At 27.6% G+C, this 26,770-nt stretch overlaps 4 protein-coding genes across 4 annotated transcripts in view; 2 read left to right on the forward strand and 2 right to left on the reverse strand.

The window, feature by feature from the left end:
• Positions 1–3,449: 3,449 nt before the first annotated feature.
• On the forward strand, positions 3,450–4,870 carry LOC134834878 (lazarillo protein). Its single transcript, XM_063849684.1, has 3 exons — positions 3,450–3,922; positions 3,991–4,306; positions 4,563–4,870. Exons 1-3 carry the CDS (start codon positions 3,812–3,814, stop codon positions 4,781–4,783), a joined length of 648 nt encoding a protein of 215 aa, XP_063705754.1. The 5' UTR covers positions 3,450–3,811; the 3' UTR covers positions 4,784–4,870.
• Positions 4,871–5,055: 185 nt separating this feature from the next.
• On the forward strand, positions 5,056–6,188 carry LOC134837904 (lopap-like). Its single transcript, XM_063853297.1, has 3 exons — positions 5,056–5,418; positions 5,883–6,117; positions 6,182–6,188. Exons 1-3 carry the CDS (start codon positions 5,085–5,087, stop codon positions 6,186–6,188), a joined length of 576 nt encoding a protein of 191 aa, XP_063709367.1. The 5' UTR covers positions 5,056–5,084.
• Positions 5,917–7,187, reverse strand: LOC134827003 (uncharacterized). The gene is made up of 3 exons (XM_063839525.1): positions 6,675–7,187; positions 6,558–6,622; positions 5,917–6,495 (listed from the first exon to the last, which is right to left on the reverse strand). Exons 1-3 carry the CDS (start codon positions 7,046–7,048, stop codon positions 6,245–6,247), a joined length of 690 nt encoding a protein of 229 aa, XP_063695595.1. The 5' UTR covers positions 7,049–7,187; the 3' UTR covers positions 5,917–6,244.
• A 2,380-nt stretch (positions 7,188–9,567) lies between these two features.
• Positions 9,568–26,770, reverse strand: part of LOC134837905 (putative uncharacterized protein DDB_G0286901) — a 73,372-nt gene continuing 56,169 nt past the window's right edge. Inside the window, exons 3-4 of the mRNA XM_063853298.1 lie at positions 16,317–16,482; positions 9,568–10,953 (exon numbers count right to left, since the gene is read on the reverse strand). Coding sequence (XP_063709368.1) covers positions 9,568–10,953; positions 16,317–16,482 — 1,552 coding nt within the window. The remainder of the gene's footprint in view (positions 10,954–16,316; positions 16,483–26,770) is intronic.

Below are 26,770 nucleotides of genomic sequence, written 5' to 3' on the forward strand. Positions count from 1 at the left end.
TTTTTTTTTTTTTCAGTTTCAATTTTTTGGCAGTTTTGAGTTATAAAATGATTAAAAATGATAAATTAGAGCCCTCTGACAAATTTCAATCCATTTGGAGCAAAATTTGACAAAATAGCTTTGACACAGTTTTTGACACAGTTTTTTTGATCTTGATTTAGTTTTTTAAACAAAACTATGTCAAAGAAAAAAATTTTTTTCAGTTTCAATTTTTTGGCAGTTTTGAGTTATAAAATGATTAAAAATGATAAATTAGAGCCCTCTGACAAATTTCAATCCATTTGGAGCAAAATTTGACAAAATAGCTTTGACACAGTTTTTGACACAGTTTTTTTGCTCTTGATTTAGTTTTTAAAACAAAACTATGTCAAAGAAAAATTTTTTTTTCAGTTTCTATTTTTTGGCAGTTTTGAGTTATAAAATGATTAAAAATGATAAATTAGAGCCCTTTGACAAATTTTCAATCCATTTGGAGCAAAATTTGACAAAATAGCTTTGACACAGTTTTTGACACAGTTTTTTTGCTCTTGATTTAGTTTTTAAAACAAAACTATGTCAAAGAAAAAATTTTTTTTCAGTTTCAATTTTTTTGCAGTTTTGAGTTATAAAATGATTAAAAATGATAAATTAGAGCCCTCTGACAAATTTCTATCCATTTGGAGCAAGATTTGACAAAAATATGATTAAAAATGATTAAAAATGATAAATTAGAGCCCTCTGACAAATTTCAATCCATTTGGAGCAAAATTTGACAAAATAGCTTTGACACAGTTTTTGACACAGTTTTTTTGCTCTTGATTTAGTTTTTAAAACAAAACTATGTCAAAGAAAAATTTTTTTTTCAGTTTCTATTTTTTGGCAGTTTTGAGTTATAAAATGATTAAAAATGATAAATTAGAGCCCTCTGACAAATTTCAATCCATTTGGAGCAAGATTTGACAAAATTTGCTTTGACACAGTTTTTGATTTAGTTTTCAAAACAAAACTACATATGTCAAAGAAAATTTTTTTTTCAGTTTCTATTTTTTGGCAGTTTTGAGTTATAAAATGATTAAAAATGATAAATTAGAGCTTGATTTCAAAAAATAGCTTTGACAAACACTATGTTTTTAAAACAAAGAAAAAAAAATTTTTTTTCAGTTTCTATTTTTTGGCAGTTTTGAGTTATAAAATGATTAAAAATGATAAATTAAAGCCTTCTGACAAATTTTTATCCATTTGGAGCAAGATTTGACAAAATTGGCTTTGACACAGTTTTTGACATAGTTTTTGATTTGGTTTTGCTCTTGATTTAGTTTTCAAAACAATTTTGAATTTTCATTCTAAATCGAGACCTTAGGATTAAAATTAATTTTAAAAAATATTTTCAACAATTACCCTTGACTCGATGAAACAAAAACCCAACAGAATTAGGTCAGTAAGTGCAAAACTACATATTTTTTCAAAATCTAATTTATCATAAAACCATTAAAATTATATTATTACAGAGACACAGAAGGGATAACGAGAGAAGGCAAGGCTTATAATATCCTCTTAAATTTAATGCTTCACATCATTTCCATACACACAAGATTTAAATTACGTTTAATGTTCTCTTGCGATGCGGAAGCCCGGATGATAGTCGTTCGTAATAATAATCATAATTATTATAATTTTTGGGCATGCAAAAGACGTAAGTAGTACGACGACAAAAAGTTAGTCAATTGTAAATGTTTTCGTTTTTCATGAAAAGGGATTTTTTTAATTTTATTTTTAGGTCAAGTTAACGCCTCCAACGACGACGATTCCAATAAAAACTGAATAACGACTTGACACGAAAATTAACAAAAGTGTAACAAAAAGTTAATCCCCGTTGGTTCGCATATTGAGAGGATAACGCATGACGATTATCATTAAAATAATTAAAGTTTTAGTGTTAAAGCCGATAATAAGAGTCGCTTTTCCCCCATCGCCGCAGTTATTTACTTACCGCCCAACATAAACATGGAAGTCGTAATTAAAGTTGATTGCAAAACGAGCTGGAGTAAAATCGGGTAATATGTTCCTCGAACGTACATGAAGCAAGATTAAATGTTTGATGTTACATTTATTATTACAAAATGAGCATTTAATATATGTTATGCTTTTAGTGTTTCTTCATATGTGCATTTCCTGCGAGAGATACGGGTGAGAAATGACGAGTTAGAAATAATGATGGAAATTTACGGTAGAGTTGCTTTATCGCATCAAGGTGCTTTTAATGGTGAAATCATTGCTAAAGTAACAAATTAATAATAATAAAATGATCTCATGATAATTACTTTTACTTGCAGTCAGATAACGTTAAAGTTTGTACAAATTTTGTGATAAGAGATAAGAGAGAGATAAGTACGGAAAAAGACAGAATTTAAATAAAAATTAAAAGTGATCTAATTAGTTGTTGAGAGGAATTTTGAACTATTTATGAGTAAATTCTAATTTTGGTTCATATTGAATTCGAATTTCTTTATGATCAATTTTATGGTAAATTTTTTTGAAGTATCTTATAAAGAATTTTTTTTAAATTGAGTAATTTCATCCTTTTCAATAGTTTTAGGTTTTCAACGAGGTTAAATTAAAATTGGTAAGATTTGAATTTTTTCTTTTATTGAATAATGTTATTTTTGTTAGAATTACAGAATTTTATCAAGGCAACCTCAACAAGAAAGTATTATATAAGAGACATTTAATATTAGAAAGTCATCCATATTTTCTAACTATTCGCTGCTTAAGAGTTTAATATGCTATAAATCTCTGCCTTGTGAAAAAAACTTAAAAGAAAACGGATTATGCAGAGTATGGAAGACTTTATCTGGATCAAAAATACTTATTGTCTATATGGAAAAGTAGTTCGTTAAATTGTGATTAAAATAATCTTTTTGGAGGCTGTAACATCTTTGATGACACTCCTGATGTGTTCGATAATGTGATTGGGTCGACTCTATTTTAGCACATGGATACGAAAGCTTCGTAACATACACTTGAAATTACTTTTTACCTACTATGTCTATCTTGTCTGATATTTATGTTCTTCAATTTCTTTTTAATGTTCTCTATTATCGATATAATTGTTTATTAATCGTATGTAAACACATGGATCCAAACATGGATCCTTTGATCCAAACATCGTATTAATTTTAAAATATTTTATTAGATTTAAATGAGAAGCAAGCTTAAAAGAATTTTGATTCTGAGACATGAAATATTTTCTTTTCAAGAATTCTTTCAAGATTTTATGTTATTTTTTTTCTTTTAAAATTCAAATTGCGAATTTTATTTCAAATTTTTTTAGTTAATTTAATTCAATACAAATTTTTAAAGCTAAACATTCAAATTGACCCTCTTGCTAATTCAATATTTTCCTAAATATTTACTTTCTTTCACAATAAGATGTTGTGAATCATTTCCTTAACTCGCAGTCTCGATAACCAAGCTGACGAGTGCAAAACACCTTGGCGCAATAAATTGTCGTAAACAAAAACATCCAAACAAACAAATAATAAAATTAAACAAGTCTCAAAATTACATTGCAAGTCACATACTTGTCTGAAGTTCTATCGTCGCTGCAGCGATAAGACCAAATACTTACGACTTTCAGTGTCACTGCAATTCCTCGCATTCACTCACTTGCATTTTATTTTCCATTTTTTTCCCTCATGTATGTGTCTAATCAATTAGCATAGTCTATTGAACGAACTTCAGCCATAAATCTAGTTCAGTTATTTTGCAGTTGTTCGCGGGAGAACAAGTATAAATTTTAATAACAAAAAAAAAAAAAAAATTGTGAATAAAAATGAAAAGTTGGATGATATTGTTTGCCCTACTTTACGCGGTAAACGGTCAAACGCAAGTACCCGGAGTGTGTCCATCGCATGTCGTTCAATCAAATTTCAATTTGACTGCGGTAATAAAAGTTTTTTCACGCAGGAAATGAAATTTGTATAAAAAAAACTTTCATATATTTTTTTGTAGTATGTCGGAAAATGGTACGAAAATAAGCGATATGCTAATAGTTTTCAGAACTCGGGGGATTGTGTGACTGCTCAATATACCATTAATCCGGATAATGCAACTGTGCGCGTTGTTAACGAGATGGTTATTCTCCCGGATACGAAAAATGTTCTCAGTATTAATGGAACAGCTAAATTACAGTCGACAACACCTCCGATCGATGGAAGGTTGTTAGTTAACTTTTTCGGGAATTGGTCTGATTATTGGGTTTTGAACACGGATTATAATAATTATGCTGTTGTTTGGTCTTGTTCTAATGTGGGAAATAATTCCATGCGTAAGTGACTTTTTATTATTTTAAAATTTTTTTTTTTTGATTAAAATTGAAAAATATTTTTATATTTTTTTTTTAATTTTATTTATTAATTTTATTTTAAAAAAATAATTTTATTAATTTTATTTTAAAAAAATATTTTTTATTATTTTATTTAAAAAAAATAATTTTTATTAATTTTATTTTAAAAAAATAATTTTTATTAATTTTATTTAAAAAAAATAATTTTTAATTTAATTTTATTAAATATTTTTTTAAGAATCTGCTTGGATTTTAACTCGAGAAAGAAGACCATCTGCTGATATTTTGAACAAAGTAAACTCATTAATGCCAGTTTTTCGTTTAAATGAAACTCTCTTCCGTCAAACTGAACAATCAAAGAAGATTTGTATGAAAAATGGAGCTCCAGTTATGAAAATAGTTTCACCTATAGTACTCTCATTGATGGTTGGGCTATTTTGGTATTCGACAAGACGATAAACTGTAACAATAGATCGCGAAACAATAAATTGCCTCGCTCACGTGCAGTTTTTGTGTTAATAATAATAAATGGAATGACGTCGTAAATTGTGATTTTTTTTCTTTAAAAAATTTAAAAACTCTAAAAATTGAATCTTTACCCTAAAATTATCTTTAAGATAAGATTTATTGAAATCTAATCTCTTCTTATCAAAAAATCTGCAAAAAACCAAAATAATCGACTTGCATTGTTGTTTCTTCAAATCAAAAAAATCAGTTTGTCTCGAAGATTCTACTCAAAAATACAAAATTTCAAAAAAAAATGCTTTTGCAAATAATTTTCTTATCACTCGCCTTTGCATTTTCAACATCCGCTTTGAAAGTTGAAGGCCCATGTCGCTACAATGAAATAACGGTAATGAAAAATTTGGATTTGAATGCCTATTCGGGCTTGTGGTACGAAATTGAGCGTTATGATTTGCCTCTTCGTCAAAACTCGGATTGCATTAAATTTGACATTAAAAGTGAAAATGGAAATGAAATTTATTCTACGGAAACTGGATTTAATTATTTCAATGGACAAAATTATGAAATAAAAGGTCAAGGAATGAAGGAAGATGGAGTTGATGCGAAATTGCGTTTTTGGTATGAAAATCGTAAGTAAATGAATTATTTTTTTTATTGAGAAATTTTTTTAAAAATTTTTTTATTTTTTTTCAAAAATTAAAAAATTTATTTAAAAAATTTTTAAATAAATTTATTGAATTAAATTAATTTAATTAATATTTTAAAAATTTTTTTAATTAATTTTATTATAATTTTTATTTTAATTTAATAATTTTTTAACAAATTTCTTTTATTTAAAATTTAAAAAAAAAAAAAAATAAAAAAAAATAAAGTTGTTTTAAAAAAAAAATTAAAATTTATCAAATTTATAAAAAAAAATTAATTAATAATCAATTTTTCAAAAAAATTTAAATTTGTTTTTAAAATAATCAAATTTTAGAAAAATTAAATTTAAAACAAAATAAAAATTTAAATTTTTTAAATTTTTTTTATTTAATTTTAGAAAAAAAATTATGTTAAAAATTTTAATTTAATTTTTTTCTTTAATTTTCAGAACAAGAGCCTCAAGACACGAATTATTGGGTTCTCGACACAGACTACAAAAACTTTGCTATCGTTTGGGGTTGTAAAAATTTAGAAGATGGCAATTCTGAGGAATACTATACCTTAATGTCACGCGAAAAAAAGATCACTTCAAATCGTGATGTTCGAAAACGAGTCATGGAAGTTATAGATCAAGCGGAAGTTGATGTCAGATACATTCGCATTACAGTTCAAGAAGATGATGTGTAAGTTTTTCCAATTCTTATCTCAAAAATTTTATCAAAAATTATTTTTTTTTTAATATTTTAGGTGCTAAAAAAGCATTTTTTAGATTTTTCAATGAAAATCTTTAATAAATTCCAAAAATTTCCATTAAAAAGACGGCTCTAATTTATAATTACATCCCTTTCCTTGTTTATAAAGCGACATTTTAGAAGCATCCAATCCATTCTGAGCTAAAATTTGGGTCCATTTTGATCCGTCATTCTCGTAAATGACACCTTTTCGTGTCAAAATGAAATATTCTTCAAATTGCGTATCGTCATCGTATTTTTTGCAACTATAAAAAATCGCATATTCGTCTTTGACGATGTCTAATAAGTAAACATCGTACTTAATTGGCACTAAAAATTGTAAATTTTTAGTCTAAAATTATTTTTAAATTTTTTTTTGTAAAAAAACTTACGATCTGGAATGAAAACCATTCCATGCCCAGTTGGAGAAACATGATCGACAGAAACAAAAGTTGCTCTAAAAAAATTTTTTTTTTTGAAAAAATTCAAGTTTGAGAAAAAAATATTACCCTATCATGCATTTTGCTTCTCCTGCTTCATCTTGATGGCATAAAGTAACGTCAAAAGTTGAACAATTCACGAATTTAAACTCAATTTGGAGACAATTTTTATGAGGACCTGGATTAAGCTCATCGTAGATTGCTGTGTAGAACCAAACTCCTTCCAAATCGTGACAAGGGAATTTTTTCAAGTAATTCATTGGACGACATCCTCGGCATCCTTTATGAAGAGGTTTCTCTTTTTCATCTTCATCGGGATCTTCTACATTTCCTTCGGGATCTTCTATTTCTATTTGTTCACTTTCATTGCCTTCTTCATCATCTTGAGCAAAAGAATTTTTTGCTAAAATCACTAAAATTCCTAACAAGAGAAGCTTTTTCATGTTCTTTACTATTTCGCAGTTAACGTAAAACTAAAAACTTCACTTTTAAGTTTCTTAACTTTAGAGCTTCATATTTTTCATGTTTTAACTAAAAAGCACGTCGCACAATTGTTGACTCTTAACTTTTTTTTTAGTACAGAAAACCGACTTTACTGCACAAATTTTATATTCTGCTATAAATTTTTTAACAGATTTTTTTTTGTTCATTTAATGTCACGCAAATCTTCTCATTTGGTCGCCGAAAAAAAAAACTCTGAATGAATATAAAAATTTTTATGATGCGGATTTTAAAGTTAATAAATTTCCTGAGTAGTTTTCCTCTTTTTCTTCCTCTAAATAACGAAGTCGACGGGATGATTGATGGTTTGTTGAGATCCCGAGTTTTCACTTTATGACAAACAATATTGTTTGAATTGGCAGAAAATTTGATGCTTTTTCATCATTTGATTTAATGACACAAAAAAGAGGAGATTTTGTATTAAATTCCAATAAAATTTCTTACGCAAGATTAAATTTCTGTCGATTTTGACTTTTACAGCAGTTTTTATTATTATTGTATTGTCATTTATTTGAAATGTTTTTTTTTATAGGAGTAACCAGGCGTTTGCATGAAGAGTTTTTTTAATCAGCTTTGAAGTATGCAATGAATATTGAAAAAAAATTTTTTTTTGAATTGAGGGATTTTGACAGTTAATGAAGTTTTAAGGTAAGTTTATTCGAAAATAATAAATTTATAGAAATTTAATTTTAATTGAAAATAATATTTTTTTTTAAGAAAATTTTTTAATGAACTGATTTTCTAAAAATTTCATTTTTACCGAAAATAATATTTTTTTTAAGAAAATTTTTTAATGAACTGATTTTTTTAAAAATTTCATTTTTACCGAAAATAATATTTTTTTAAGAAAATTTTTTAATGAACTGATTTTTTTAAAAATTTCTCTTTTTACTGAAAATAATATTTTTTTAAGAAAATTTTTTAATGAACTGAAATTTTTTAAAAATTTCTCTTTTTTACCGAAAATAATAATTTTTTTAAGAAAATTTTTTAATCAACGAAATTTTTTAAAAAATTTCTTTTTTTACCGAAAATAATATATTTTTTTGATGAATTAATTTTTTTTAAATTTTTACTGAAAATAATAATTTTTTTAAGAAATTTTTTAATCAACTGAAATTTTTTAATAATTTCTCTTTTTACCGAAAAAATTATTTTTTGAAAAATTTTTTTTTTAAATTTCAAAAATTTAAATTTAATTGAAACGATACTGAACATTTACTTACCATTCAACTCCAAAGAAATTCAACCAAAAAAAAATTTTTAAATTTTTAATTTAAAATAAAAAACAAATTTTTAATTTTTTCATTAGAATCGTTTTTTATTCATTTTTATTTACTCTTTTAATTTTTTCTGTTTATTTAATTTTTTTTCGTTTATTTATTTTTTTTGTAAAAAACATATAACTTAAGACTTATTGCAATTTTTTAAATATTTTCTGTTTCATTTAGTTTTCATTAAGTATCTTTCTACGTTAATTTATCGTGTTTTTATTAAAAATTTATTTATTTATTTACTGTTTTCTGATGAATTTTATTTATGTAAATAATTGTAGGTAGGTATTAAGTGAGATGATGTTCATTCAGCGCGTAGTACATTTATCATAAAAGAAGTTCATATCAATAAATAAAAATTAATTAATATTTAATCATAATAAAAAGGACTAGTTAAACTGATCTCTCGCTGAAAAAATTTATTTTTTAACAATTTTTTTTATTATTTTTTATCTTTTTTGGGAATAATAATAATAAATAATTTATCGCATTTATTAACAAATATTTACATTATTCAATAAAATTATTTTTTTTAAGTGATGTGTACATTTTTTGTATGGAGTGTTGCAAAAAGGGAAGTAGGAGGAAAAGTTTTTTTTATTTATTTATTTTTTTTTTCATTTTTTATCATTTAAATAGGTTGGATGGCAAAAATTATTATTACATATTTTTTTTTGGAAGGTAAGTCAGCTATTTAATGGGATATTTATTTACTTTTTTTTAAATATATATCTCTAAAGCGGATGATGATGAATGATATGATAAGTAGTAAAATATTTGATTTGGGAACTTTTTTTTTTAAAATTGATGGATTTTTTTAATAATTAATATTAAAGCAGGTACAATTTTTTTAATCATAAAAAATGAAAATGGATCTAGGTTTTTTCTGCACTTTTTGTGATTTTTTTTAAAACCTCTAACTGAAATTTACAACCACTTGGAGTACTTAATGTTTTTTTTATACAATTTTTTGCTACGACAATTATTTCCATCGATTTAAATTTTAATATTTTTTCATAGGACTCATAAGTGTGCTCTTATGGATTAAAAAAGAGGAAGTTTTTTCTATACATGGAATGAAATGATACAAAAAATGTTAAAATTCGTTTATATCAGTACAGTTTTGATTTTTAAGCCGTCATCGAAGCTATTGATATGAATTTAAAAAAGTAGTCTAACAGTTTGCCTCAAGAATCGCGATTCAGTGAAGAGAGTGTCGTGCCTCGGTTGTTTCCTCGTCCTTTACTTCGACTTCTATTCCACCAACTGTTCGTTTGTTGCTGCTGCTGCGGCGGTCCTTGTTGCGCACTATTTGGCATCATCACATTATTCGTATTATTGCTTCGGTTGGAGTTTTGTGTGTTGTGACTGTATCCCGAGTCAGAACCGAAACTCGAGTCTCGCGAATACACAGCCATTGGTTGTCCATTAGGATTAATAGTTGCTGATGCCGCCATCTGCGACGGATGTCTAAACGTACTAAATTCCGGGATAATTTGGTATGGCGTCGAATATGTAGCATGCGACAGACATCCATCGTACAACATCGAGCCATCATGATGATAAACGGGTTCTTGATACAAGTAGTTTGGATCGCCGATAGGGGGCGTTGCGAATCTCCTGCGATCTAAAGATCGGGGATTCGTTCGACTACGATTGGAAGAGTTCATGTGATGATGATGCAGGGCACGCGGGCGATCTCCGCGGAAAATTGTCGCAACCGGATGATTCGACAATTGACTATTGATACGATTACGACGCTCTACTTCACTTAATTCGCGATCATCTACTGGTCCATAGAAGTTATTGGCGTGATTGTTATTTACATTATTCACAGTATTCACAATGGTACTATTATTATTACTATGTACATTCGCGTTGTTATTGACTGATCCGCTGCTATACGACGGCGGCAGCGACATTAAGCTCCTGTCGTCGTAAATGGCGGGCGGAATGTCACTTCCCGCCAAAATAACGGGCGACGTTGGATCACTTTCAACATGCGCGCCGCCATTTCCGAAAGTATTTGGTAATTTTTGCCTACTTATGCTACTATTCTTATTGCTAAGGTTATTGTTGCTATTCCGACTACATCGAAATAGCCCGCTATTATTGCTATTATTGACACCACAGTCTGAACTTGAATTTGAGTTTCGAACCGCACGCGATTGATTGTCATTATTCGTGCCCGACGAACTCGACGACAGCAACGAATTCCGTTCCGTGCGATTTCTCTCAATCGTATAGGGTTCAACGGGCACTTCGTTACTACTTCCCGCGCCATTGCTACTACTTCCGGTACTCCGTTCTTGATAGATCGTCGCTACTGTAGTGCCATCTGGCGATGATTTTTGAAAGGAACGTTCGCCCGGAAGACTCAACTCATCTTCCGCAAATTCGTCGTCGGAGTGATGCGCTCTTTCCGAATCTGAATCGGGGCGATGTTCGAGTTCTTCGTAGACATTATCGTGCGATCTGTAGGGATCAGGTCCCGGCGAGGAACATATGAATAATGGCGGAGAACGTGGCATCGGGAAACCGCTTGGATAGTGAAGAGCTTTCGGATGGAGCATCTGAAAAGAGAAAAAAAAGACAAAAAATTATTAATAACAGATAGTACGAAATTTATGAGTGCTTTTTAGTACATAAATAAGCTTTAATCCCTCATGCAGCCTAATATTTAATATATATTGAATATTCCTCCATTATTTATAGCCCCAAACTCTTGAATTTATCATTACCACAGAGAACATACTTTACGTCGAAATATGGCATGGCATGGCAAGGAATAAATATGTTAAAGCAAACAAGTTATTCGACGTAAAACAAACAGGTAACACATAACACATAAATAACCTTCTGCGCTGTACTTTGACGACTTCATTGTTTATATTTCTCTTCCAACGGAAAGTACGAGGAAAAAAACTTTGCGTACTGCCTAATACTGATTTGTGAAGAAATTTGCCGCAAAGAGTTTAAATTTATGGAAATATCTATTCAATACAATTTATTTTTCTCTGAAATATCTCTCTGACACAAATTTCAATTTACGTACACGCAGAAAAATGTATCCATTAATTTATTGTAACATTAATGAAATTTCTTTTTTTTTCTCATAAATTTCAGAAATAATTTATATAAAGAAGCTTAAGTTTTTAAAATTGATTTAAAACCCATTTTAAAAGATTTTAAATAAAAATTGATTTTTTTTTTTACTGAAAACATTTCTCTCAGTGTATTAAATCGAGCAAAACGACAACTTCAAACAACTACCTCAAACAGGTATCAAAGACCATGTTTACTCACTTTGATCTTTTTCGAAGCTATGAAACTGCATATCTACTGTCCAAACTAAGTGAGGATTATGTGACACAAAGACATTTTCAGAGAGAGAGACAACCCGAAGAGTCATTGATACAATATTAATTAATGTGAAGTAAATTTCAGTGTACATTCCAAGTCTCTCTATATTTTGTGGTTTACTTTTCGAAATTCCTTCCTTTACTCGGAAAGACTTCATCATTCACTTTATTTTGCAATTATTGTGAATTACAGAGAAGAATGATGATGAGAAAATATCCCAAAATTGAGACACAAAAAGGACAAAACACTTCAACTTTTAATCGCTTTAAAATCTCATATTTCCCATTCACAAAAAAATTTCTATTCAAGTCGTCGTCGTCCAGTCTCTCGATTTCATAGCAACACGAGACGACGAAATACGAGACAGATTTTTTGCAGAGATTTTACTTTGTTGATATGAAGTAATGAATTTCTGCTTATTATATCTTTAAAATGTTGTGACATGTCTTGTCTAAATGTTTTGACAGGTTCGCCATTGAAATTATTTTTATTTATTTATTTAAGTGCACAAAAAATTAAAAAGTGACACAACTCTCGTAGTTTTGCTTCCTGTTAATTATTTCGAATCTTTTATAGTAAAAGAAAATAAACGAAAAAAAATTATTATAAAAAGGAAGATGAAAAAAAGTACAGAAGCGACAATAATCCCTGTTCAGTGCTTTGTTTTGTTCATTCATTCTTCCTTTTTATAACAATTTTTTTCTTCTTTCAAACACTGACATTAACACTATTTTGCCGTTTTTGTGCAAAATACATAAAAAAAAACCTCAATAATCCCTCACTCCTCTCGACACTTTTTCGTCATTACTGAGGCGCTCGGAGTACAAGGAGACGATATGCCAGGTGAAATTGAATCTAAATGAAACCGGAAATTAGGTTTGAATAAAATGTAAATCCATCTCATCCATGCCTCAAGCGAACATTTTTATTTTCGTATATGCCTGAGATTTTGCACGCATCTAAGTGACTTGACGAGAAATGTGTGTAAGAGAAATTTTAGGTATTCGTGGTAAACCATCAAGCAGAACTACGTTGAATGGTTCATGTTTCCTCGAAAAGCAGGATGAGGAGGAAAGTGTCTTAAATTACGCGAAAATGAGGCGAGATTTAAAGATGATTGACATCGTAAAGAGGGATTTTGACGTTAATTTAATCAGAAAAAAAAATGAAAATGGACAGAAATTTTGTTAATGTCAATTTTTTGAACCTACGTGGATGGAATGGTCAAAGGTTAGAACAGAGATTGTAAATTCCCGAAGTCTTCAAGCTTTAAATTAATTTAAAGTTGAATTTTGGGGATTGACAATCTCTGTGAGTCTCTCAAGATTGTAAATTCCCAAAGTCTTCAAGCTTTAAATTAATTTAAAGTTGAATTTTGGGGATTGACAATCTCTGTGAATCTCTCAAAGGAAGGCTTTGGTAAAGTTGTCAATTAATAATTTCAAGTCTTATTTTTCTTTAAAAGGATTTGACTTAAATTGAAATGTTTTCATAATGAAAACTTTTTAACTAGACTTATAAACAAATTTTCTAATCCTCTTGAATTTAATTAAAATTCAATCAGCATAAGTTTCATGTGCTTTCCTCTTCTCTTTTGTGTGACCAAAAACCGAAAAATCCTTATCTCGAATTTCGTTTTGAATTGTATTGGTGTTCGATTTATATTTATTTATATGAACATCATCAAAATGACATTTATTTGAAATATTCGAAACAATAACGGGGCATTATGTTTGTGTCTGTGTGTTTGTCGCATTTTATTAGAAATTTGCATCCCAATAATATGAACTAAAATGGCAACAAAACTTTTCCCTAACTCGCAATGCGATGGCACAGGATAAAGTTTGTTTTGTATCCTCTTTTTGCAAACATGTCAGCAATATTGTTACACAAAATATTTTCAGTTCACTTACTGAAGACTCTTTCCCAAAGACATTTCCATATTGAAACGAGTCGAGAGAGACAAAACATTTTATTTTTAAATAAAGTTTAAATTCATATTTTCATATCCTTTCAGGCTTGCGATCCATATATGCAGCGTGTTATTATCGGAATGCACACAAATGAAATGGGCATTAGTAAAAATTTTATCGTAAATTACTTTAGTCTGGTTGGCTTTTGAAAACAAACATCAGAGAGAGAGAGAGACAAGCAAATACAAATGAAGGAACTTTTTGCGGACATTTATTGAATCGAACATCGGAGACAAAGCCCGTACATTGTAGTTTGGCATGGAAAAATAACTTTTTGTATGAAAATCACCACATTTGGACATTCATTCCAAGAAGGTTTGAGATAAATTTAGCCACACATATTTGTGTTGGGATTTTCGTATTATACCAATTCCGGAAAGTTATCATTAACATTATTTGTTGTGTTTTGAGCATTTTTGTGGAATTTGGGTAAGTTTTCAGATTTTATCGAAAAAATATTATTTTACAGGTCCTCGAACTGAAGAGCCCTCGAGCTATAATATTTCAAGTAATCCAAACCAAGCACGAGCGGTGATTAATTTTTCACGCCTCATGAATACAAATTTGAATTGAAATGAGTGGTTTATTTAGGATTTTAATATTTTTCAGGGGTTATCGAGCATCTATATCGAAAGAACGAGTCTCAAGTGCTTTTGTTGTAAAGTAAAACAATAGCACTTCTCGTTTCCTTGCTTTCACACAAACTTGATGTATATTTATAAACTCGTATGATAATTTATGCCACCTTTTCGCGTTCATATGAATTTTATTTAAAAATCGCTTTTTAATCTTTTTATATAAAGTTTAATGAAGTTATCATCATCGTTTTTTCTTTAACGTGTTTTTTTTTTATTCAGCAAGTTGTAGAGACTTGAATAAATTTTAACAAGTTCATCGTTGAGTTTTCAATGAATGACACTAACGTTTAATAATATGACACACGGAGGATGAATGAATGGCGGTTTAATTAAATTCAGAAAAGAAACAAAGTTCTCATCATCATCTTCTTGACGCTTGCATGTGTATGAAAGATGCACATTTTCATCATCACTTTATGCACTTTTTACTTCTATAAAACTGAAATGTATTAAAAAGCAGGTATGTAACTTCAAAAGGGCAAATTATTTTAAAATTTTTATATTCGTATTTTAATTTTTTTTAATTAATTTAATATTTTTTTAATTTTACATTTTTTTTTATAAAATAATTATTTTTTTAATTGATTTTTTTATTTTTTTTTTTTTTTTATATTTTTTTAAAAATTTATTTTAATATTTTTTTTAAATAATTTTTTTATAAATTTTTTTTAAATTATTTTTAATTTTTTATAAAAATTTTTTATATTTTTATATAAATAATTTTTAACTTTTTTTTTGTTTTATATTTTTTGAAATAATTAATTAATTTATTTTTTAAAATTTTTTTTAAATTTTATTTAATATTTTTTTTATAAAAATTAATTTAATTGTTTAATTTTATTTTTTTAATTTTATTAAAATTTTTTTTTATATAAAAAAATTATTTTAATTTCATTTTATTTTTTTTTTAATTTAATTTTTTTGTTAAATATTTAACAATATTTTTTTTTTTACTTTTCAGATATTTTCTTTGAGAATTTTTGTGAAATGGTAAGATTTGATTTTTTTTTAAATTTTTTCCAATGAATTATTCCAATTAATTCAAACCAAGCATAGAAACGAATTTTATAAAAAAATTCAAAAAAGGGATTTTCTCAAGAAACATCTCTGTTAAAACGAAGATAGTGTTGTGTTAAATATGCAATATAATATAAATGATACACTTCACGTGTTTGTAAAGAACATCATCATCATCGTCGTTCTCGGCGACGTCAACAGCGACGATACTTGACAACTTCTCCTTTTGTTTCTCCCAATTGGGGTGTGTTTAAAGCGAACGCACTGATGACGATGACTCGACACTAAATTTGACGAGTGTCAAAAAAAGGCTTCTGGAATGTCTTCATCATGAGAAAACCGAAAGAAAGCTACGAGATTAGTTTCTCATATAAATCCTGATTGATTGACCGTTGCAATCATTCGTTGTTCTTTATGACATTGCTTTCATTATACTATTCCTCTAAATACAAAAAAAAACTAACCTCAAACAGGTTTTTGTTCGCAACATGAACGAAACGCAGTTGGAGCCTTTACTAAATATTTCATGGCAACAAATAATTGCAATAATTCTCTTGCGATTTGCAGTTATATAACCAACAACGACGTATGTATGTTAATAAAAAGAGGCCGAGAGTAAATATAATAGTAATAATATCAACTTCTCTATGAAATGCGAAGCGGAATGGAAGGAATGATTTATTTCGATGAAAACTGTCATCTTTTGTAATTTAATCGGATATTTCAATTAAAATTCTCAACCTTTGCAACTCACATGGAATTAATGCAACAACGATGTTGAGAGATAGGTAAATAATGAAATAACTGAAATAATAAATTCTGCTGCATGTCAATTAAAATGAACGGGAAATGTTGTAGAAAATGCTTCGTATCGCATTATGACACTTTTTACGGAGAAATTTTTTGTTTGTTTTTTTGGACAAACAAAATTTTTTTAACACTTACCTCCATATTCGGATGATGATGTCGCATAACGAGAGGTCGATGTCCCAAATGTGCATCGGGATCTTCGTACGTCACTCCCAGCCCGTGCGGAGATACTGTCGTGCCATCCAAAGGACCTCGGGTTGGTGTCTTGCAGGGTAAGAAATTTTGCACTTTTCGTTTGTGTCTGAAAGGAAAAAAAAATGTAAAAAAAAATTGTTAGTATTTTTAAACTTGTAGGACTATCAAAAAAAAAAGTTTAAGAGCACACTTGAAGGGAAAAAAATGATGTACATGGGCATCGAAGGAAGCAACGAAAGCGAGACAGACATTTTTGTGACATTTTCAAGAGTAAGTTTTGAAGGACTCTCATTGCTTTTATATCTTAGTCTTTAAAGTTCTTCAGATTTGAAGAATTCAGTCTAGTTCTCACACAGCATGTCTGATAATTTGACATACCATGACGATGCATTTCTCTTGATTTCTCCTTTAAAAAAATTTAAAAGACAGAAATTTAAAAATCTTAAAGAAATTTGAGCAAATATTAAAGACACTTGCTTAATACGAGCAATTTGTTAAATCCCTGTTCATTTAAATATTATGCGATCGAAATGTGTCAAAAGGATTAAGAATCTTTGTATTGAACAAGCTATTAATAATGATTAGTTAGCACTGAATTTAAACAAATTTCTCATGAGATCGATACCTCCCACAATGTTTAACCTAATAAGATATTCCCTTTCATGCCATCGAATTGATGACGCTACTAACGACGACGACGACAATTGAAAGGAATTCCTGTGGATGTGTGTGTCCATACTAATGAAGAAATCATCATCGGTAAGCAATCATTTATCATCTGCTTGTCGCATGAATGAAGTGAAGATAATTTACCTGCCTTTTCCTGCATTTCATTTCATTTCAGGCACATACTTATGATAATCCGTAGTTATAATAATAAATTATTCAATTTTTTTTGTCGAGCCGAAAATTTCTCCTGCATTCGAATTGAAGCGGTGCGATTGTAGATGAGATCATTTAAAATTAATGTTGATTAATTGCATTTTAATACGAAAATTGAACAAATAATTTTCCATTATTATTTTAATCGTATCGCACATGGTATGGAAAAAAATAATAATATAATTAAATTGTGTAAAAATAATGTGCATTGCAAAATAATCGCGCGCACGGCACAACTCAACTCAACGAAGCGAATGTTGATAAAATTATATTGAAATATTGTAAAAAAAAATGCGTATCTGATTTAAATTTGCAATGGTAATCGTTATTAAATGACGTCTCTTGAGGGGGTTTTAAGTAACTCGTGAAACAAATAATGCGATTTTAGCTGATATGGAATACTTCGGAGCTCAAGAGACTTGGATCAAATGGGTAAGTTTTAAAAAACTTTTAAAATTTCACAAGACTTGTCTTGAATTGGTGACCTTTGCAAAAAAAACTCAATTTCAATACGAAATTCATCGTAAATCGTAAAGCTGTTAAAGGATATTTGTCGAGAATCATTGCTTGCTTATTTGTTCGCTGACAGCTATTTGTCGAGTTACACAATTTTACATATTGAATAACAAAATGGGCATAAATCGCATTTGTGTAAGTCAGCTTCTTTTTTCCTCTGATACATAAGAGATTTTGTTGTCCTCCAACCAGCAGAGACATTCGTCAAGCATTGTATATACAACAAAACGTCAAGTAAGTACTTTTCCTATCCTTTTTTTCGTTGCTCACATTCGTTGAAAAGTAGTGAAATCCGATAAACTGGCATTAAGTAAAATTGTAACAAAATCAAATCAAATACCAACTGGAGGCGTTTTTTACTTCGATACTTTTTTTACATTTTGAAATTTGCTTTATTCCTTTTTTCATATAAGAGGCAAAATCCAGAACAAAAAAAAATTCATGGAAAGGATAAAACTTGTCGTGATTCCAAACTTTTTTTTATTTGACAATTAAACAGGAATTTTCTATGAATTTTAAACCAGCTAACAAGCTGTCGTCTACGAGCTGAATGAAAAAAAAGTTCGTTGTTTGTATTTTTCCAAAAGTATATAAAAGTACATAAAATAAACGCAGAACGTCTTAAAGGCAAATTTAAATTGGAATCGATATTTTATGCGCAATTTTGCGACTGGAAGACAACGACAGGTAAACTCTTGAAACATTGTCTGTTTTTTTGTCGCATTTTATTTTTTTTTTTAAACGAAAAGCAATAAATTTTGTCAAAGTCACCAAAAAAAAAATGAAAACGCGCGAGCAATATCGATTTTTCGTATAACCTTAAACTGTTAGTTGATTTTTCTGTATAACGAAAAAAGAAAAATATTTTTCATTTTAAAACGTGGTAATGTTATGACTTCCAGTTTGCTACCTTTTATCAACTTAAACTAATTGCATTTCCATTTACTTTAGTTTTTTATAATCGGTTAAAGTTTTTTCCTCTTTTTTAAAAAATTCACAGGAAAAGTACAGGAAAAAATTCAATTATAACGTGTTACCGCATTGGAGTAATACAACTGCAGTAGATTCTCGGAAAAAATGCATTTGTTAAGTACACCTTACACTTTTTTTTACGATATTCAGGGAAAAAAAGTGTTAAGTATTTATCTGTTCTTTTAACAGCTTAGCTTTACATAATATTAACAGTTTTTTTTTCCTTCCTGCCTCTCGAATTACCCAAAGCCCCATCAAAGAGCAACAAAGGCATTAACTTGACGCACACAAATACATGGCAAATATTTCGTGACACCATTACAAAAGTTTTAAGTATGCCTTTGAGAAAATTTGTGCGAAATTTCTTACATTTTGTCGTAGAAGGACCATCATCACCATTTAGACAAAAACTTTAGAATCTAATTAAATACCCTTTTATTTCGCTATTTAACTGGAAATAAAATAACAATTTTTGGTACGATTTACGGATTTAATCGTGTGACAAAAATTATCATCATCATCATCATCATGGTCGTTGGTTGAATTTAAGGAAGGATAGGAAAATGTCTTCGGGGAGTTGTAAAAAAGGATATGAACAATGTTTCTATCACCCGCAACATTTTAAGGCTTTTCGAGGTAAGTTGCTTGATTGCTTTTTAATCCATGTCTTTAAAATTTTATTAATTTTTTTTTTTTAATTAAAATTTTTTAAACTTTAATTTAGAACAATTTTTGACAGACAGACTTTATAAAAGCCCTTAAAACGCTTCTTTTTTTTTGAAAAAGTTTTTGAACCGAAAATAAGGAAATACAAGTGAAAACAATAAAAATTCATGTAAAAATGGGTTTTTAAAACTTTTAATTGAAAACTGAGTGAGTGATGTTGAACAACGATGTTGGTCACTTTTGTAATCCCTTAATTGTAATAAAAGTTTACATTTAAGGATACAGAGAAATTGAAGAGAAATCCTTAAAAGGCTTCTCTCTGATCCATTTTCTGAAGCATTGCATTCAAATAAATATTTTTTAACGACTTTTTAATGAATTGAAATGCTAGAGGCAATCATTAAAATGGAAATATGAGCTGTTTCCACATTTTTTTCTGCTGTTTCTGCATGAAAATGGCAGCAAAGCGAAATGAATGATAAAAAAACGCACACATAACAAATTTAATTAAAACTTATTTCATTTATTTCTATCTCGCTTTTTTGTTCGACAAAACGTTAATCAAGCGGAAAGTTTGTTTGAAATACATTTTCATTAATAAATGATAATTGCGCGATGATAATTAGGTCAAATTCTTTTTTTTTTTTTTTTAGGGAAAAGTGAGGAAAATCCAAGCGAAACGAGAACAAAACAAACTACGAATAAACACATTATTTTAATGGATTTTAGAGTTGAAAATGTTCGTGTCGGATGGCAGATGAGTGATGTGTTTGTTTATTTATTTCCATCGGGATCGGTTGCTTCCGACGGATAGATGGATGAAAATGTCAACATTTTGCGATCTAATGCTTTCTTTAATGGATTTTGGCTTTGCTGCCTCTATTTAGCAAGTCGATTCAATAACTTTCAAAACGAACTAATGGATTGTGTCTCACCTCGTGCTCCTTCATAGTCGTCATCATTGTTGTTGTGACCAATATGGCATGAATGCATTTATGGTAATGAAAACGATGGAGGAGTAAGGAGCTATTTGTAAATATTTAAACGAATCAAAGGTAACAAGAGAGCAAGCAAGATGGAATACGAGACGTGCATTATTAATGATCCGTAAAGGTATCCGAGATTTGATGGATCGGGGAATAAGGAATTTATGGTTCCAAAAGTCTAATGGGAATCACATTCTAATGGGGAGTTAATGGATGGAGTAAAATTAAATCATATTTCATCACTTTTCGTAAGTCATTAGAGGGAAATTCTTTGCAGAAGGATGCACGAAGAAGAGAATGATGACCACTCTCACTAATGAACTCATCGTTCATAATAATCACACACGAACACTTTTCTATTGAAATTGTAAGTATTTTATGTTTCTCAAAAAAAAATCTTTTTTTAATTTTTCATATTTTCAGGTTAAAAACCTATGGAAAAAATCAATTTTTCAATTAATCCAAACCAAGCAAAATTTTATTAATTTTCAGATTGAAAACCTATGAAAAAACTTCAATTTTTCAGTTAATCCAAACCAAGCAAAAATTTTATTAATTTTCAGATTGAAAACCTATGGAAAAAAAACTTCAATTTTTCAGTTAATCCAAACCAAGCAAAAATTTTTTTAATTTTCAGATTTCAATCCTTAAAAGGAAATAAGTAATCCAAACCAAGCAAAAAAAAACTTTAATTTTCGCGAAACACAAATTTTTCACAAGACACAAATTTAAGAAGAACAACTCTCAAAGTAGGTCAGAGATAAACTTTTCTCTCGAACATTCATTAACAAAACTTCTCCTGACATGGAACCTTGAATGGATGACTTAGCCTTAGACAGACAAACACTCACACGAGAGTACATCAATCATTTGGAGCGGAAATTAATTCATTTAGTTGCGAGGAATAATTATTAACTCACACACTGAACTGTTGTTGTTACGGGTTTCAAGAAAAAATATGAGAAAAAACTTCCTGTTCATCTTTTTTTTTCTTGCTCTTTGGGTTAATTCTATATCTATTCATTTAACAAAAAAAAAACTTGCTTGAAAAATCGATCATTACCTTTCGTAACAGTTTTCCTAATTTCACGAAAAGGAAAAAATAGCAAGAAAAAATGTTTGTTTGCCATGTCAGGTGAGGCGTTCTTGAACAAACTTTATTAAATAATGACTTAACATTCTCTCAGTTGGTAAGCTGTATGCAATTTGTTAACAAAATATCAGCTCGGAGAAAAATACAAAAAAAAAAGAGAACAAAATGAAAAAACTTTTGTTGTTGTGTATTTTTTGCTTGCATTTCCTTGGAAAGTTGTACAAAAACTTTTTTCCAAGCGGTATGATTTATTGTTGAAAATTGTGAAAAATGTTTAAAAAATTGTAACGAGCACCTAATGAACATGAAAAAAGTGTGACACTTGCTTGTTTTTCAGCTTCGTGTTTGTTTTCCTCCGACAAGTACAAACAAAATAAACGTAGAAAAAATGGTAATTTGCCAAATTATTCATGATTCATGAAGACAATACGCAGAGAAAAAAAAGAGATAAAAATTATTGTACCTTCAGTGAAAAATCCAATTGACCCACATATCTCAAGTCAAACAATTAGCTTTCGACCTTTTTCAGCACTTTGTTCGCATAACTTTCCGCATAACTCAGCGATGATGAAAAAAAGGACTGAAAACACCATCTGTCCTTTATGATATATAGAACCCAATCCTCTACATTTCCTCCTTGGCATGAGTTTCGAACAGAATTATAAAAAAACCGCAAGTAAGAAAATACAAATAACACAAAAAAAAAATGTGAGACTTGAACGAGATAAAAGTTGAACCGCATATGTGTAACATACAGAAGCATTTTTTGTGTGGTTTTTTCCTTTTTCCAACCGGATACCGAAAACACACACATGCCAACCAACAAACTAACAACTCTGAGAGAGAAACAACAATCAGACACAAAGCATCCTTTTTTTGTGTCTCTCTCTCCCGCCATGAATGAATGGCGTTGTTAAGTTTTTTTTGTCATGTAAATAAATCGGAAAATATTATTATGGTTTTTCGGTCCTCCTTCTAACAACTCCTCTCTTTCGCCAACAAAAATACAACAATACAACTTGCCTGTAGCCAGACTGTTGTTATTTTTATTATCATCTGAATTGTTATCATTCATTCCATCACTCCAGCCTTGCTATTGAGACACGAGTCGTACTACTTGAAAAGACGATGAAAATCGAACATATTGTAATGTTTGATGACAATGTTCGATATGGAATTTTACCACAATTTGATGATCATTTTTGAGAAAAAAAATAGATTTTTTGATGTTAAAGAGTCTGTCGGTAAAATTAAAATAAAAAAAAAATAATTAATTATAAAGAATTATTTATTTTTTCTAATATGAAAAAAATAAGATTAATTTTATTTTTTTTATTTTGTTTAAAAAAAAAATATTTTTAAAAATATTTTTTTATTTAAAAAATAAATTAATTTATTTAAAATTATTTCTAAAAAATTTATAAATTTATTTAAAATTATTTTTTAAAATTATTTCAAAAAAATAAATTAATTTATTTAAAATTATTTTTAAAAAATATTTTTTTTATTTAATAAAAAATAGCAAATTTATTTAAAATAACTTTTTTTTAAAGAAATTTTAAGACTTTTAAGAATTAAATTTAAAAATAAATTTAAAAAAATTAAAAATGAGTTAAACAATTTAAAATTATTTTTAAAAAATATTTTTTCTTATTTTAAAAAATTAATTTAAAATTATTTCTTTAAAATAAATTTTGAGATTTTGATTTTTTAATTTTTTTTTATAATTTATTAAATTTAATTAAAAATTAAACTTAAATATTTTTGTTTAAAGCTCTTTAAAATAAAATTAATTAAAATCATAAATTTTTAAAAAAATAAAAAAATCTTAAAATACGCTTAAATTCATTCAAAAAAATTCTTTTCATCTTATAAAACTTTTTTGGCAACGAATCATTATTATTGTGATTTTTCATAGAAAAAAAAATCTGTAGAAAATCTCAATTCAAAACGACAATAAAAATGAATCAAATGGAATATTTGATGGGCGATGATTCCATGTCGATTATCATTACTAAAACTTTTTTTGTGCTCAGTAATAACATATAATAATCGTTTATCAACCAAGAATAACGGAACCAAAACAAGAATTACTTGATGATTTTTTTTGTCACACTTTTAAAAATTTTTTTTTATTAAGTCTTTAATTAGGAAATGAAATTTTATAATGAACTTCGTTAATAAGAGACAAAATTCGACACAGTCAATTAATAATTCAAGTTGAAATTTGATTAACACCTAATTTTTAATTTATTTAAATCTAGCTCGTGCCCTTTAAAAAATTTTTAAATATTTATTAATAATAAATTTATATTTATTTATAAAAATTATTATTAAAAACTTTCATCTTGAATTAAAACATCGAATATTTTGTCATTTATCGGCTTGAGTCAAAAGCTTACGAGAATTGTGTATGTTTTAACAAGTTATGTTATATTTTTAATGCAATTGATTTCCAACATAGATATGGATTTTTTTTGTTAAAACATTCACATTCTAAACATTATGTTTTAATATATTATTAATATATAGAGAAAAAAGTCACATAAAAAATTTAAAAGACAAGAACACTAATCTAACTTGATTTGCTTAAACGCCTTATGTCAATGTATAAAAGTATATTTTATAATCCGCCTGTTTATAACAATTTTATCATGTCTGTTAGTAACTGGTTTGGTTTATGTTGCCAATACAAAACAATATACAATAATAAGGAGATTAGTACGACATCAAGTTTAAAACATTTAATAAGTGTTTCTTTTTATTTTTTTAAATAATTTTTTTTCTTAATATATTTTATAACATTATATCATTTTTGCGTTAAAAAGAATAACAAATGCTTTATCTAACAAAGTAACATGTAAAGCATTGTAAAGTATTGTAAAGCATGTCAATACATTATTATATGATTATCTGTGCTTATGGCATACTTATACACTGCTTATATGCTTCGAAAAAAAAGGCGAAATAAATATTCAAAAAAAATAACGAAATAAATTTATTGGATTATCACTCCTTTTTTATACATTTTTATACGTTCATTGTTTTATATACGTGAAATTTTTGAATTATTAGCTTTGTGATAAAATAATGTTATAAGAGAAAACGAAAAAAAAAATCCAGACAATCACTTATAACGCATGTATTTTTGATAAATGTGTGAGGATATTTGACATGCGACAAGATATCTGGCGTATAGAGTTTGGAATAAATTTTATGTTATGGGCCATGTGTCAATTTTATGATGCTTGACATTTATCTTAAGATGTGTTTTTTGGAGGATTATTACTGCTTGTATGTATTTTTTGTGGGTTATGTGGTTGGTATGACAACATAATATTTCGTGTATGGTTTTTTTTTGGAGTCATCGTTATTATTATGTTGTTAACGCAACATTAGACAAGAAGTGATTAAAGTAAAGGATGTATTATTTTTTTTGTTCTGTTTCCTCATTTTTTATAAGGATTTTTAAAAATTTTAAGTGCATCCTTTTTGTGATTGTTGGTTTGATAATAATTAACGACTGTTTTTTTATTTTATTTTTTGTCTGAAATAATTTTTTTAAAGATAATGACGATGATTTATTAACAAAAAAAATTATATAAAAAAAATAAAATTTTAAAAAATAAATTTTAAATATTTAAAAAAAAAAATAAATAAATTAATTTCAAAATGAAAAAAAAAAATAAATATTATTTTTTTAATTATTTATTTAATTTTTATTAAATTATTTTTTTTAATTTGTTTTTTTTTAAATTTTTTAAAATATATTTTGATAAAAATTGTAATTTTTTTAAAAATTATTTTTTGTTTAAATTAATAAATTATTTGTTTTTTAATTATTTAAATATTTTTAAAAAAAATAAAATTTTTTTTAAAAATATTTTATTATTTTAAAATAAAAAAAAAAATTTAATTTTAAATTAAAAATTTTTTTTAATTAATTTTTTTAATTTGAAAAAATAAAAATTGTAAAAAAACTTTTTAATTAATAATTTTTGTTTAAAAAATTAAATTTATTTTTTTTTAAAAAAAATTTAAAAAAAAAAATTTAATTTAATTAAATAAAAATTTTGTTTTTTATTTATTTAAAAAATTATTTATTTTTTATTAAAATATTTTTATTTTTTGTTTTAAAAATAAATTAAATGAAACAATTTTTGACAATATAAATTGATCAAAATTATTATTTCGTAAAAAATTGAAAATTAAAGAAAAAAATATATTTTTTTTTATAAAAAAAAATATTTGACATGAAAGACAAAAAATTACGTGACCCCAATCTGTCTTCAATCTCAATTATCTCAAACAAAAAAGTTCAAAGATTGGATTGCTTACACTAAAATTCTCGAGTAAACAACGAAAAAAAAAATAAAAAAAATTACAAAAGAAATACAATTCTAAATGTAATACTATAAAATTTCATGTGTAATCAAGAGTAAGAGAATACCGTTGAACATGAATTCGATTTTATTGGTGGTTGAAATTCGATCGCATTCAACGAACGGTCTGTTCATCAAAGTTTTATTTTTTGGGAACGTAGACGTTGAATTATTTGTGAAGTGATATGTTGACACTTTACACCGCGACACAAACAACAGACAGTTATTTATGATGCGACAATCTCTTCTCGTTCCTTGGTTGTCGCGGAAAAATCTCAACTTGTAGAACTTTGTGTAATTGATATCTTTTTGCTTTGAGATTGAGATGAAAATCGACAGAACGTGAAATGAATATGTTGACAGTTGTTCGAAAAAAAAAATGAAAAAATCATGTAGCAACAAATTTCGTGGACAATAAATTAAAAGTTGGAATTAAATGTTTAGATGAACAGGAAGCTTCTGTTTTGGAGACTTAGACACATAAATCTAACGTATCTGTTCATGAAAAAAAAAAATTAAAAGAAAAAAAAATAACATTAATTAAAACTTGTTAGATGCATTTCAGTCGCACTCTTCATTAAACCAGCCTGAGGTTGTTTGACTTGAAAACTTTTTTTTATGTGTTTAAAAAGTTCTTCAACAAAAAATGATTTCAAGACGAAGATGAAAAACCGATATTAGAGGTCATGTTTCCTTTCATTCTTCTTCGTCAATCTTGCCAAAACTACAATAGAACAAGGAATATCGCCCACAGCTAAGAATGAAACTAACTTTCAACATCACACAGAAGAAGAGAAGAAAAATAAAAAAACCACACAAAAAATGTACAACACAAAAGTTTTAGGTGTGTGAGAGAACTCTGAGAGAGAGTCGAAAGGAAAGAAAAAGGTGAAATTC

Source organism: Culicoides brevitarsis, chromosome 1 (assembly GCF_036172545.1).
Source record: "Culicoides brevitarsis isolate CSIRO-B50_1 chromosome 1, AGI_CSIRO_Cbre_v1, whole genome shotgun sequence".
NCBI lineage: Eukaryota > Metazoa > Arthropoda > Insecta > Diptera > Ceratopogonidae > Culicoides > Culicoides brevitarsis.

Bases quoted from the DNA above. Each gene is read 5' to 3' on its own strand.
- LOC134834878 (XM_063849684.1), top strand. From the start codon at position 3,812: ATGAAAAGTTGGATGATATTGTTTGCCCTACTTTACGCGGTAAACGGT. The intron at 3,923-3,990 runs GTAATAAAAGTT...ATTTTTTTGTAG, and splicing joins CAAATTTCAATTTGACTGCG to TATGTCGGAAAATGGTACGA. The intron at 4,307-4,562 runs GTAAGTGACTTT...TATTTTTTTAAG, and splicing joins TGTGGGAAATAATTCCATGC to AATCTGCTTGGATTTTAACT.
- LOC134837904 (XM_063853297.1), top strand. From the start codon at position 5,085: ATGCTTTTGCAAATAATTTTCTTATCACTCGCCTTTGCATTTTCAACA. The intron at 5,419-5,882 runs GTAAGTAAATGA...TTTAATTTTCAG, and splicing joins GCGTTTTTGGTATGAAAATC to AACAAGAGCCTCAAGACACG.
- LOC134827003 (XM_063839525.1), bottom strand. From the start codon at position 7,048: ATGAAAAAGCTTCTCTTGTTAGGAATTTTAGTGATTTTAGCAAAAAAT. The intron at 6,623-6,674 runs GTAATATTTTTT...AAATTTTTTTAG, and splicing joins GAAGCAAAATGCATGATAGG to AGCAACTTTTGTTTCTGTCG. The intron at 6,496-6,557 runs GTAAGTTTTTTT...TACAATTTTTAG, and splicing joins AATGGTTTTCATTCCAGATC to TGCCAATTAAGTACGATGTT.